Source organism: Sander lucioperca, chromosome 8 (genome assembly GCF_008315115.2).
Source record: "Sander lucioperca isolate FBNREF2018 chromosome 8, SLUC_FBN_1.2, whole genome shotgun sequence".
NCBI classification, from domain to species: Eukaryota; Metazoa; Chordata; class Actinopteri; order Perciformes; family Percidae; genus Sander; species Sander lucioperca.
The window spans coordinates 36,876,116-36,889,763 of NC_050180.1; the positions used below are offsets into that span (position 1 = coordinate 36,876,116).

General features: G+C 36.2%; 1 protein-coding gene across 2 annotated transcripts in view; it reads left to right on the forward strand.

The window, feature by feature from the left end:
- The window catches only part of plekhm3 (pleckstrin homology domain containing, family M, member 3), a 48,216-nt gene extending 34,998 nt beyond the window's left edge, over nucleotides 1–13,218 (forward strand). For both annotated transcript variants that reach the window (XM_031279109.2, XM_031279179.2), the window contains exons 7-8: nucleotides 4,414–4,571; nucleotides 12,192–13,218. In XM_031279109.2, the coding sequence (XP_031134969.1) occupies nucleotides 4,414–4,571; nucleotides 12,192–12,354 (321 nt within the window). In that variant the 3' untranslated portion in view covers nucleotides 12,355–13,218. The remainder of the gene's footprint in view (nucleotides 1–4,413; nucleotides 4,572–12,191) is intronic.
- The last annotated feature ends 430 nt before the right edge of the window (nucleotides 13,219–13,648 follow it).

The following is a 13,648-nucleotide window of genomic DNA, read 5'->3' on the forward strand; positions in this document are numbered from 1 at the left end:
GCAAACCTTCTGCTCACTGCAACTCCCTGCTGACTATCACCGTAAAATGAACGTACATAATTTTTAATAATCTCTATATAGCAACGTTGTAGTCATCTTTGTAGTCATTTGAACTTTTTTATGCACACAACTTTAACTGCGTTTCATAACAACTGAAACTCAAACACAAGCAGAGAAACAAGACAGATAGTGGTGATGATATACATAATCACAATTTAATTAAATTCAACTACTTTTATCTTGTTATCATCGTACACAACATCCAGATTTGTTTAGTACTCTAATTTGGAAAGTTACTCAAAAGTTAATTTTGGGAAGCCCATGATAAGACAGACTCAACAAGCATATATCAAGTTGTGTGTGTGTGTGTGAGTGAGAGAGTGTGTGTGTGTGTGTGTGTGTGTGTGTGAGAGAGGAGAGGGTGTTATCCAAACAGAGCTGGTCTTTCCAGCCATGTAATCCCAGCTGGCTTTCTAGTTCCTCTATGGAGCTGTGGTAGTGTGTGTGTGAGAGAGAGAGAGAGGAGGGCAGGCGAACGGCTGTTAAACAGCAGTTTTAGGAGATTAGGAGGTTTTGGAACACAAAGACTCTGCGTGGAGCAGAAAAAGAGGTTGAACTGGAGGGGGAGGAGTTTAAAAGGATGGATGGATGGAGGGAGAGGAGGAGGTTGTGTGTGTGTGTGTGTGTGTGTGTGTGTGTGTGTGTGTGTGTGTGCGTGTGTGTGTTGGGGCGTGTTTGGAGGGAAAGAGGGTAAAGAAGGGTTTGTCCTGTAGGCTGCTCTAGAATCATTTTGTGAATATGGACCTGTGAATATTGCACTAATTGGCAATTGCACAAGCTATTAAAGTTCCATAGCATAAAAATCCAAAACGTATTCTGTTTTTTTGTCCTCTACATAGTGCAATGTTTTTGGAAGTTCAGCTCTTTTCAACTGATTAGTTCAAGGATCTATTGAACCACAGGAACTAAACTCAAGAACTTAACCTGTAACGTTGTGCATTTCTCCACCACATTTGGAAAACCAAGAAAATTAGGCAATTTAGACACTATATAGGTATTAGAAAGTCATCCTGTTCTTTGTATTTAGTTTGGAGACTGATGTTTGAGCTGCTGTAATGAATGAATGAAAAGGAGACATGCTGAGTTGAAAAAAAAGAGACTGAAAACTCCAGAGCACCTGTCTCCAAAGTAGGCAATCTGCAGAGTGTTTCATTGATATTTATTTATGTTTTCTGCAATTGGCAAATTGAGTTTCATGTTTCTTGTTCACCGGCTTTTTTTTGTCTCATAGCAGCTCCCTCTCCTCTGTGTGCTGGGAGGGGTTGGTGATCAACAGCCTAAATAGTCTGTTTGTTTAGAAGAACACACGTGGTAGGGCTTTTTCAAAAGGAAAAAATGTATGTCTTAAATGTGTAATCATAAAATCTGCAGTTACACTGTTTTAGTGCTGTTAATTGAATCAATGGCTGCTCGTGACCCCTCATTAAAGAATCATTTTACTTTTTTAGATTTGTTTTATTTATATAATTTTAGATACCTGAAGAGATGAAACAATCGAAACTAGGAAAAAGAAAAAAAGGAAACTGTAGTCTGATAGAAATATATTGTATTCTTTTCCATCCTGTTAATCATCTCAAAATCCCACCAATCCCACCTCCCTCCAATTTATCTTGCAACCTGTGCCGACCCCCTCGTAAGAACTCTTAAATCATTTTGCAGAATCCATAAATTCTGTCTGTTCTTGAGACAGAAGTTAGTCCGAACCACCCGACCCTGAACGGCCATTAGAGCAGTGAGAGGTCTGCCAGCGGGCGGGCTGCTGGTTGGCCCAGAAACTCAGGACAGACATCAATATTTGGCTTCATTGGTGTCCTTGTTGGAAGTGGGCAAGTGTACAAATTTACAGGGTTGAAGTTCCTGTCTAAATGATTGTCCCAGTGTGACTCTGCTGGACAGTGCTGCTTTGATACTTTGGAGTAGCAAATAAAATGGTCACAGGATATTTATAGCAAGCAGCAACAGCAGATATATGGGAATTTTAAGAAAATGGAAGAATATATTTGTTTAGTGAAATAAGTGTAATAATATAAGTGGTAGATCAGTCTTTAAGTAATAGTAATTCAGTGCTTATAGTGTGAGATTGCATCCAGGCAAGAAGTTGATTTCTTTATATTGCTATATCCCTCTTCTCGCCTCATTCGCCATCCATCCAGTCAGCCACCAGAGCTGTGCTGCCAGTTGTTTGATTCTGCCCAGTCCAATTATAGAGGGCCTTAATTACTGAGCCTGTCAGCCTCCATCAGGAGAGCCATTCGTCATGTGGACCGGGCAGGACCGGACTGAGCAGGGCTGCTTAGGTTTAGTGTGGGGACCCATATATCTGTCTGTCACTCTCAGTACCTGTCTGTCTGCCTGGAAACATTTGTCATCTGTACTGGACTAAGCTTGGTCTTACATACAGAAGAGAAACTTAGTAAGTGACACTTAAAGGTACACTGTGGAGTTTTCTTATAAAACAACACATTCTCTGAATGCTAAATGTCTAACAAACATGTTGGAAGCACGTCCTACCTAATAAGAGACCATTTTTGAATAAAAATTCAGATCTCATCGCACACCAGCGACCTTGTGAGAGTGCATAGAACATCTTCAAAAACTGTAATTTTTTTCTGACCTTCACCTGTTAGAGGTAAGAGTAATGATAGATTCTACCTATTCTACATCAATACATCAATGGTCTGAGAGAGATAATTTGATATCATAGATTGTTAAGGGTTGTTATAGGAAAAGCCTTCAGTTGGCCATTAATCTCAGTATATGATTTACTGTACACAGGGTCAGTATGCCTCTGTGTGTGGCTTCTTCCTCCTCTCTCCATCTCACATCCTCCTCTTCTTGCCTTGTCCTCGCCATGTAACAAACAGCATGAAGGAGGTTATAATTGGGAGGTCCAGAGCTCTGCCAGGTGGAACCACTTGTGTCTGAATACAGGCTCTCGCTCTCTCTCAAGACCTCATGTATATTGGATCTCAACCACTCTTACTCTTACTTTATTTTTCACTTAGTCTCCCTCTGTCTCACATATGCTCTGTCTGCATTATTAGAATGATACTACAAAGCTTTGCAACCATATAGCGTTTTCAATTTCTGTAAGATTCTACATAGCTTTCTTTTCACTGTTTTCTTTTTGAGTCATCCACTGTCTTTTCACTACAATACAACTGCCGCCCCCCCGCCGCCAAAACCCCCGCCTCGGTTCTTAAAAGAACTTGCCAAGCGTTGCCATTAAAAGGCGTTCACCTCATTTACTGTCTTCCTCCTTCCTTCCTTCCTTCAGTTTCCTCTCCTCCTGTCTCCAGTCTCTTCTCATTCCTCCTCTCTTGTAGTCATTTTGAAATAAGTTTTTTATTTTTGTTTTATATTTTTAAACATGTGTTACTGATCTGAAAACTTAGCAGGAACTCCATTTTTATTTCCTCTGCCAAAATCCTACAGTTTCACAATAAGTTCCGATTTTATGCACACGTTCAAACATTTCTTAGGTCGCACCGACATATTTCTTTGCTTCAATTCACAGGAATCAGAATTAGAAACATTTCATTTTTAAATAGGTTTTCACATTCAAGGAATTTGTCTTGGTATTTTGGTGCATAATGGACAAAGTAAACAAAGAGAAAAGAAAAAGTCAAATTCAATTTGACAATTAAAATATATATTCTAAAATGAAGAGCTGTACAGTCTTTAAACTGAAGTGGGTGTAATGTGCAAATGTTCACAGTTTAAAGAAGAAAAAAGATAATAAGAACAAAAATAAGAGATTTCACAACTAAGTATCATCATTCCAAATGACATTAGATTAAAACATATCGTTTAAAAGTTGCAGACAGCTGCCTCAGGCTATCGGTCACATAGACGCTGTTTTGGACAGTACTTCATTGACTACTTATTGGCAGTGTCTCTTTTAATTAACATCTTTCTAGATTAAAATCAAAATGTATTATATTCATCTGAATATCATCAATCACCATGTCCATTCGGATCTTTTGTCAAACAGTAATTGGATTTTTTTTGACCCAGTCATGCATGTTTTACTACCTTGAATTAGCTTGTAACAATTCATTTTATCAAATTCTATTGGTTACACTTAAGATGGAGGAGAATACTTTTGCTGCTATATCTCAGAAGAGCTCAGAAAATTATGTCAAAAAGGGGTAGAAACTGCTGTTAAAGGAAGGGTCTTTGCTTTTAAAATGCCTTCAATCTAAATTCCTTGATTGGAATATCAGTTTCTCATATTTCATCCACACTAATGCCATGTGGAGTTTTAGAAGATAGCTAATGCTTGTAGGTTCGTAAGTGTTTGCTGTTAGTGATGTCCTGTCTTCTGTTCTTCCTCTTCTCTTCACCTTCCAGGTGATTGATGGAAAACTGGCTCCCTTCCTGTCCAAGGTGATCAAGTTTGCCAGCTCCCACGTTTTCAGCTGCAGTTTGTGTCGAGAGAAAGGCTTCATCTGTGAGCTCTGCCACAACAGACAGGTCATCTACCCCTTCCAGGAGAATGCCACCAAGAGGTACAGATCCTCAGATAACCTTTCTATACATTTGAACATTTACTTATCCAAAGAAATCTAAACATTATCAATTATAGATTTGATTGATTTAGATTTGACTTGATATGAAAAGACTTGATTTAGTGGAAAAAGTCAGACATAACATCTTAGTAAATTTTATTTAACAGAGCAATGTTTCGATCTTACAGAGAAACTTTGTAAGGTTGTCAAATCAACACCATGAAGCACTACTAATGTACAGTAGTATGTAGGCACATTCACAACAATTACAGTGAAGCAGTCGTTGGCAATTCAATTCTTAGATTTTGAGGCTCCCTCCAACACTGCTCATGCAAATAAGTACAAGTCATGTAATTAGAATCTAAGACATAAAAAAGTGCAGCAGCTAAAATATAGGAATAAAATATAATGCTGTGGTAAACAGGTGTACAGTAATAGTTAAATGTAGAAAAAGTGTGATGTAAACATTTTGAGCAGTAATGTAGTAAATGAATATATGTAATGAGAACAGGTATGGATGGGTATGTACATAAATATATAAGATAAGATAAACCTTTATTAATCCCTGGAGGGAAATTCAGGTGTCATAGCAGCGACAGCAATGACTAGAAAAACAGAAGAGGTACAGGTAAGAGTATAGAACTAAACCAAGATAAGAATAAAACATATAAGTACAAATACAAATAAAGTCCTGTTCTGCAGAAGCTTCTGGAGAGGTTCTTCAGAGGGCGATGAATTGTATCAAAGGAAAAGCACCTGTATTAAAAAACACATTATGTACTTTTCATATTTCTCTGGAAGCAGGAAAACTCACAGGGGAGAGAGGACATAAAGTGTAGTAATGTGACTACCTGAGCTACTAGCTAGATATATTTCTGTTCCAGGCCCTCAGGTTGAGCATGTGTAATATGCTTGTTATCTGAATGTTTGCTCATGTTCTTTGTGAGGACCAATTTCAGTGTTGAGAACGAAAGAGTGAAGACATTTTGGTCTTTACTGACTTTATCAAACTGCTGTTTCAGTTCTGATGGATCAGTTCATCCAAATTATAAAAAACAGACGTTATTTTTAAATTTCCGTCTAACGGTATCTAGCCCTGCAGATATTTAATGGAAACAACTTTGACATTTTGACATTTTTATCTTTATGACATACTATACTATGAAAATGTGTATGGCATATGGTACTATGACATTTTTATATTTTTAATTAGTGCTGTCAGTTAAACACGTTATTAACGGCGTTAACGCAAACCCATTTTAACAGCATACATTTTTTCATCGCGAGATTAACGTTCTTTTTGGCATAGCAAACTTTGTAGTTTTTTTCACATGCTCTTGCAGGAGAGTAACGTTACAACTAGTAGTTTTTAAATAGTTAAAAAATCATACATTGTGATTTCTGGATTTTTTTTTTTAGATTATGTCTCTCACAGTGGACATGCACCTACGATGACAATTTCAGACCCCTCCATGATTTCTAAGTGGGAGAACTTGCAAAATAGCAGGGTGTTCAAATACATATTTTCCTCACTGTATATGTATATATATATATATATGTGTGTATATATATATATGTGTGTGTGTGTGTATATATGTGTGTGTGTGTGTGTGTGTATATATATATATATATATATATATATATATATATATATATATATATATATATATATATATATGTATATGTATGTATGTATGTATGTATGTATGTGTGTGTGTGTGTGTGTGTATATATATATGTGTGTGTGTGTATATATATGTATGTGTATATATATATGTGTGTGCGTGTATATATATATGTGTGTGCGTGTGTGTATATATATATATATGTGTGTGCGTGTGTGTATATATATGTGTGTGCGTGTGTATATATATATGTGTGTATATATATATATATATATATATATATATATATATATATATATATATATATATATATATATATATATATATATATGTGTGTGTGTGTGTATATATATGTGTGTGTGTGTATATATATATATATATATATATATATATATATATATATATATAAACGACAGCCGTTTCAAGGCATTTGAGAAGGAAGGAGTGGTAGCATGCATGCTCTCAAATTGACGCTCGTATGAGAAATGGAGTTTTGGATAATGTTCAGCTTCGGCAGCTTTACCTATGCTAAAATAACAGTGACTGAGGAAGCCTAGTGACGAGTCCATAGCAACCAGTGTTGAATTACCCAGTGTGCTTTGCTGAATGGTCTCAATGTTGTATTGTTTTATTTCATGTGAATACTAGTTTACTAGATGAGTAACTTAGTATTTGAAGTAATGCAGTAATGCAGGGAGTGTGCATTTAGTTTCCATGCTTATTGTGTTTCCACAACGTTAGTGAGTAAATCTACTGAAATGGCCACCACACCATAACAGAGGAGTGGGATGGGTAAGATGAGAATACAGAGGTTTAGTCAAGTATATCACGGCTATAAAAAACAATGTCTATCTGTATGTCTTTGCCAAGCACAAACCAATACACAAGGCATCAATAAATTGTTGGGGAGGGTCATCCGCTTTTTCCATGTCATTATGGAGGGTCATCCAAAAGTTATTGCTGGTGAAGGGAGGGTCAGGTCTCTTTTGACTAAAGGTCCTAAAACTCCTCCGGTGGCTCCTTAAATAAATAACGAACAGTCCCTAAATCCATCAAAATTGTCATGCAGGGTGAGTCAGTTTTTCCAACGGGAGTGTTTCCAATACTTCCCTATACCAATCGTCCAGTGTAGGGGTGTTCTTAGATATCCAGAACTTGAGAATGGTCTTTCTTTCTACGTACAAAAGTATGCCAATCAATTTAGCATTGTGCGCACTTTTTGCACTGTCCACTTTAGCTGCTAAGATGCACTGGCGGGGTGAAAGTTTCAGATCATATCCAACCAAGATAATCACTTCCTCCTTCACATCTCTCCAGAACTTATGTATCTTTACACATGTCCAAAACATATGTACGTGTGTGCCTGTTTCTGTGTCACATTTAGGGCATTTAGGTGAGCCCAGACCAAGCCTGCCCCTCAGTAGCGGTGTGCAATGGAGTCTGTGCAATATTTTAAAATGCCTCTCTCTATCAGTGTTACAGCTCACGATAGTAAGTGTATTTTTTTATGATCGCTGCCCAGATATCCTCTTTTATATGACAGTATCACTCTGCTCAGTGGAGTAATTAGAGTTTAGGCCTAAAGTTTCGTAAACATGAGAAATAAATCTCTGTGGTATGGATTGCTTAAGAATGTTTTCCAAGAAAGACTCATTTGAAGCATGCATGTTTTTTGACATGTAGTGTCGTATTTGCAGGTAACGATAAAAATGAGACTGCTGTAGAGAGTATTTACTTTTCAGGCCTTCAAATGACTCCATTGTTTCTCCTTCATAGAGTTTAGCAAGTCGGTCCAGGCCCTTCTCCTGCCAAAGTTTAAACACTGAATCTTGACATAAGGGGAGAAAATCTGGGTTCCCCCATATGGGAGCTAGAAGTGAGAAATGTTTTTTGAGTTTAAAACAAACCTTTATTTTATTCCAAGTATTCAGTGTGTTCCGCACAATAAAATTATTTTGGACTTGCAGTTTTACCTTCTTATAATTAATAAAAGGACAATCACACAGTGCCAGTACGCCACAATTTCTAGACTCCATATCAATCCAAGTATTTTTAATGTCTAGCTTCATCCATTCATATATGTACCGAATTTGTGCGGCCCAATGGTTAAACCGCATATTTGGGACCCCCAGTCCACCTTGCTCTTTGTTTCTCTGTAGTTTACCTATTTTCATTCTGACCTTTTTCCCTTGCCAAATGAATTGTGTAAACATTTTATCTAAGTCTGTGAAGAACCTGTTGGGGCTTGAGTTTGGTAACATCTGTAGTGGGTACAGCAGCCTAGGCAATATATTCATTTTAAGCACACTTATCCTGCCTAACCAGGAGACAGGTAGGGTTCCCCATCTGTGCAGGTCATCCCTAATGCGTGTTATGATCGGTTTAAAATTAAGCTTGGTCAATTTTCTAAGGGAATGAACAACTCTTATTCCCAGATACGTTACCTCCTTAGGTGACCACTGAAAGGGAAAGCCAGCAGGCGGGGCAGAGCCCGCCGAGGCGCCAATAGGCATGGCTTCCGTTTTAGAAAGATTGACCCTGAAGCCTGATAGATGTCCAAATTGTTGTAGGCATTTAAGCAGACATGGGATGGTGACATTTGTATGACTTTTTAAGACATACTGTACTATGAATTTCTTTGAAAAGATTTTACGACATACTATTCTATGACTTTCCACCACTGTACTTTTGGTCTGTATGGGGACTTGAACCAGTGACCCTCCGATTCCCCAACTCCCTACAGACTGAGCTACTTTTTTGACATTTTTCACGACATACTTGCTTTCATGACACATATACTACGACTTTTTTCACATTTTTTTATGACATACTATGACTTTTTTATGACATACTATACCATGACTATTCCATGACATTTTTTACGCCACACTACACTATGACTTTTTTCACATTTTTTATGACATACTATACTATGACTTTTATGACTTTTTTGACATACTATACTATACTATATACTATATTTATATTTTTTATGAAAAACTTTACTATGATTTTTTTTACTTTTTACGACATACTATACTATGACTTTTTATGACTTTTTTGACATACTATACTATACTATATCCTTGATGTTGATGGGTGTGCCATCTGCTCATCCTCTGAAGTCTGCAACCTTGGTGTAATCCTGGACTCCACCCTGTCTTTCCATACTCACATCAAATCCATCACCAAATCAGCCTATTTTCATCTCAAAAACATCTCCAGACTCCGGCCATCACTCTCTGACTCCGTGGCAGAAACCCTCATTCATGCTTTCATAACCTCCCGTTTGGACTACTGCAATGGAGTCCTGTCTGGGGTCCCCAGCAAAACCCTAGACAGGCTCCAATATGTCCAAAACTCTCTCACCCCAACCCTCATCCACCTTCACTGGCTCCCAATTAATTCCTGCATCACATATAAAATCCTCCTTCTCACCTACAAATCCCTCCATGCCCTGGCCCCACAGTACCTCTCCGACCTTCTCCATCCATATACCCAACCCCGAAACCTGTAGTCCTCAGAATGACTGATGACTTTTTATGATTTTTTCAACATACTATACTATGACTTTTTTTCGATATACTATACTATGGTTTTTTCGACATACTATACTATGCCTTTTTATGATTTGTTTTGACATACTATACAGATTTTTTTATGACTTTTTTCGACATACTATACTATGCCTTTTTATGACTTTTCGACATACCATACTATGACTTTTTTTCGACATATTATACTATGCCTTTTTTAAGACTTTTTCAACATACTATACTATAACTTTTTATGATTTTTTTCAACATACTAAACTATGACTTTATTTTGACATAGTATACTGTAACATTTTATGACTTTTTTCTCCCCACTACACTGTGACTTTTTATGACTTTTTCGACATACTATGATTTTTTCGACATACTATACTATGACTTTTTTTGACTTATTCAACATACTATACTATGACTTTTTCTGGGTTTTTTCGACATACTATACTATGATTTTTTTTTTTACATGACTTTAAATGATTTTTTTCGACATACTATATGACTTGTTATGAATTTTTCGACATACTTTAATATGACTTTTCATGATTTCTTTTTACATACAATACTATGACTTTTTATGACTTTTTCGACATACTATGACTTTTTATTTTTTTCAACATACTATACAATGACTTTTTAAGACTTTTTCGACATCCTATACTATGACTTTTTATGATTTTTTCAACATACTATACTATGACTTTTTTTCAACATAGTATACTATGACTTTTTATGAGTTTTTTGACATACTACACTATGACTTTTTTATGACATACTATACTATGACTTTTTATGATTTTTTTCAACGTACTACTCTGACTTTTTTCGACATAGTATACTATGACATTTTATGACTTTTTTTTTACATAGTACACTATGACTTTTTCGACATACTATACTATGACTTTTTATGAATGTTTCGACATAATTTAATATGACTTTTTATGATTTTTTGACATACTATACTGACTTTTTATGACTTTTTCGACATACTATAATATGACTTTTTATGACTTTTTCGACATACTATACTGACTTTTTATGATTTTTTCGACATATTATACTATGCCTTATGATTTGTTTTAACATACTATACTGACTTTCTCGACATACTATGTTATGACTTTTAATGCCTTTTTTCGACATACTATACTATACCATGACTTTTTTGACATACTATACCATGAGTTTTTATGATTTTTTTTCGACATACTATACTATGACTTTTTATGATTTTTTCGACATACTATACTATGACTTTTTATGACTTTTTTCAACATACTATCCTGATTTTTTATGATTTTTTTCGACATACTATACTATGAATTTTTATGATTTTTTTTGACATACTATGAATTTGTATAACTTTTTTTCACATGCTATACTATGACTTTTTATGTCTATTAGTGACTTTGGCATCGCAAAAAAAGTATCTAACCAGATGTTACAAGCATTATCCTGGTCATTCACGACATGGGCAGTTAACACAGTCCAGAGCCACGTCCTTGTCACTGAAACTCAGAGTAACAGACAGCAGAGAGATAAGACTAATTCCTAGAAGAAACACTGACACACTTTCTGTACTATAACTCACACACATACACACCTTCCTTGTTGAGTTGTGGTTTATGACTTGTGAAGGAACTGTTAACTGATAACAGCTGTATCTACTGTAGGACTTACTGGAACTAAGCTGGACTCTGTTGACTTAGTTATTACTCAGACACTGATGGTGCAGGAAATTAGCAATAACTGGATGTAAACAGCCTACGGTACCATGCTCAATGGATCATTTTCTTTCTGTCCGTCTTTCACATTAAAGTTACGTTTTTATTTGCTGATGAAAAATGTAATCCATTGTGTCATAGTTTTCATATTTAAAGGTTAACTTTTATTTAGTTTTAGTCTCGTTTTCGTCATGAAAAAAAGGTTGTTCAAATATTTAATAATATTAAATAATAGTTTTTCGTTGACGAAATTAATTCTTGCAAGATTCTGCAAAATAAATATATGTTATCTAAATCTTTCAACATTCTCACTTGTAAGTGGTTTTAGTATAGTTTTTGCTGTGAGAAAAGGTTTTTAACAAATGTATTTCTTCGTTAACAAAATGAACACTGGTATAGTAGGGAATTGTGTCACGTGGAAAATGTAATACATTGCGTAATAGTTTTTGTTGTTTGTTATTTTACATGCATGGATATTGTAGAAATAAATGACCAGTATTCTAAAAACTTTTGGCATTGAATGTTCAAAAATGTCATATCATAAAAAATATTTAGGATTTAGTAGAATCTTTCAACTTCTTACTTGCAAGAGGTTTTAGTTGTTAATAAAAAAAGTTGTCAACGAACACTGGAGTAATATGGAATTGTGCCACGCCAATAGTCTTCTCATACAAATAATGGCTTGATGACCGATCTGTGTGTTGATCTTTGTAATTGCAGGTGTGACGGCTGTGGCGCCGTGTTCCACACCGAGTGTCGACAGAAAGCTCAGCCGTGTCCGCGCTGCGTTCGCAGAGAGCTCCACCACAAGAGGCCGTCCTCCTTCTGGGCTCTGGACGACGACAGCCCCGGATGCTTTCACCTGCCGTACCAAGACACCTGAGACACACAACAAACACACACACACACACACACACACACACACACACACACACAAAACATAGCACACCAGACACACACACACACACACACACACACACACACACAGTTACAATTAGGGCGCTGGACACTGGACAAAGTGCCTGTTTTTCTGATTTGTGTGTCTAGAGGACAAATTCTGTGACAGAGCTCAGGGCTCGTGTGTGTACCTGTTAACACAAACCTGAGCTAAAGTCCCTTTGTCCTACTGTAAAGAGCAGGGAGAAGACCAACTGAAAACGGCTGCACCAGGCTTTACAGACTGACCAACATGTATTTTGTAGTCAAACATCACACGTCATGGTCATCCTCCGCCATCTTCATCCATTTTCCACCTCACTACTTTCACTTATTCTAAATCACAGCTGATAAACTGGAGACATTCAAAGTAATAGTTGGAACATTTTGGTGGTTTATTCTAACAAAAGTCTTACAGCACAAGTCTAGTGATGAAGCTATTATGAATGAATGAACAATTTCAACAATTGATTAAAAGGGAACTGACTAATCTAATCTACGCCCCACTCATGTTGAGGCAATACTGTTACCAAAACTATTTCAGTATGAAACCTTGACACACTGTAGGGTTGGGAGATGTTTGTAACAAGTTTGTAGTTTCCTTCTTTATAGAGAAAAGCAGCTGTTGTCACCTTGGAATAAAATATTAAAAGGATAAGTGCTCATTTTTTCAAGTCTGTCTTAAAACAATAGTTGTGCTCATATGAGCAATGAAACAGATTTTGCTGGCTGTAATAATTATTCCTGTTTATACTAGCCATTAAAAGATCCCTTTCTAAATTGATTTCAATGTAAGTTAATATGAAGCTTCAGCAGCGTGTCAGCTGCGTGGCGTGTCTGTTTTTATTTTTTTTTTTTATTTATAACACGCAAGTGTTTTGGAAGCGTTTCCAGGCAAAATAGAATACAAAAAGATGTTTATATGTCATTTTGACACAAATACATTTAATAAATGACATTTTGATGTTTGAAAGTCTCTAGGTTTTGACATAAATGCAGATATGAATGTAATTAAAAGAAATAAATAAAAATCATTGATTTTCAAATATTACACCTGTCAATACAGAACGAAATATTCTGTAGCCTATTTTGCCGTCAATATTGCCGACGTTGTCTTTTCTATAATCAAGTCAGTCTATAGTTATGTTTAACATGAAGTATACTACTGCTTGAGTGCATTTTATCAATGGGAAACATACATGTGTACAGACAAGGCTAGCAGCAGCAGCGCCGCATCAGAC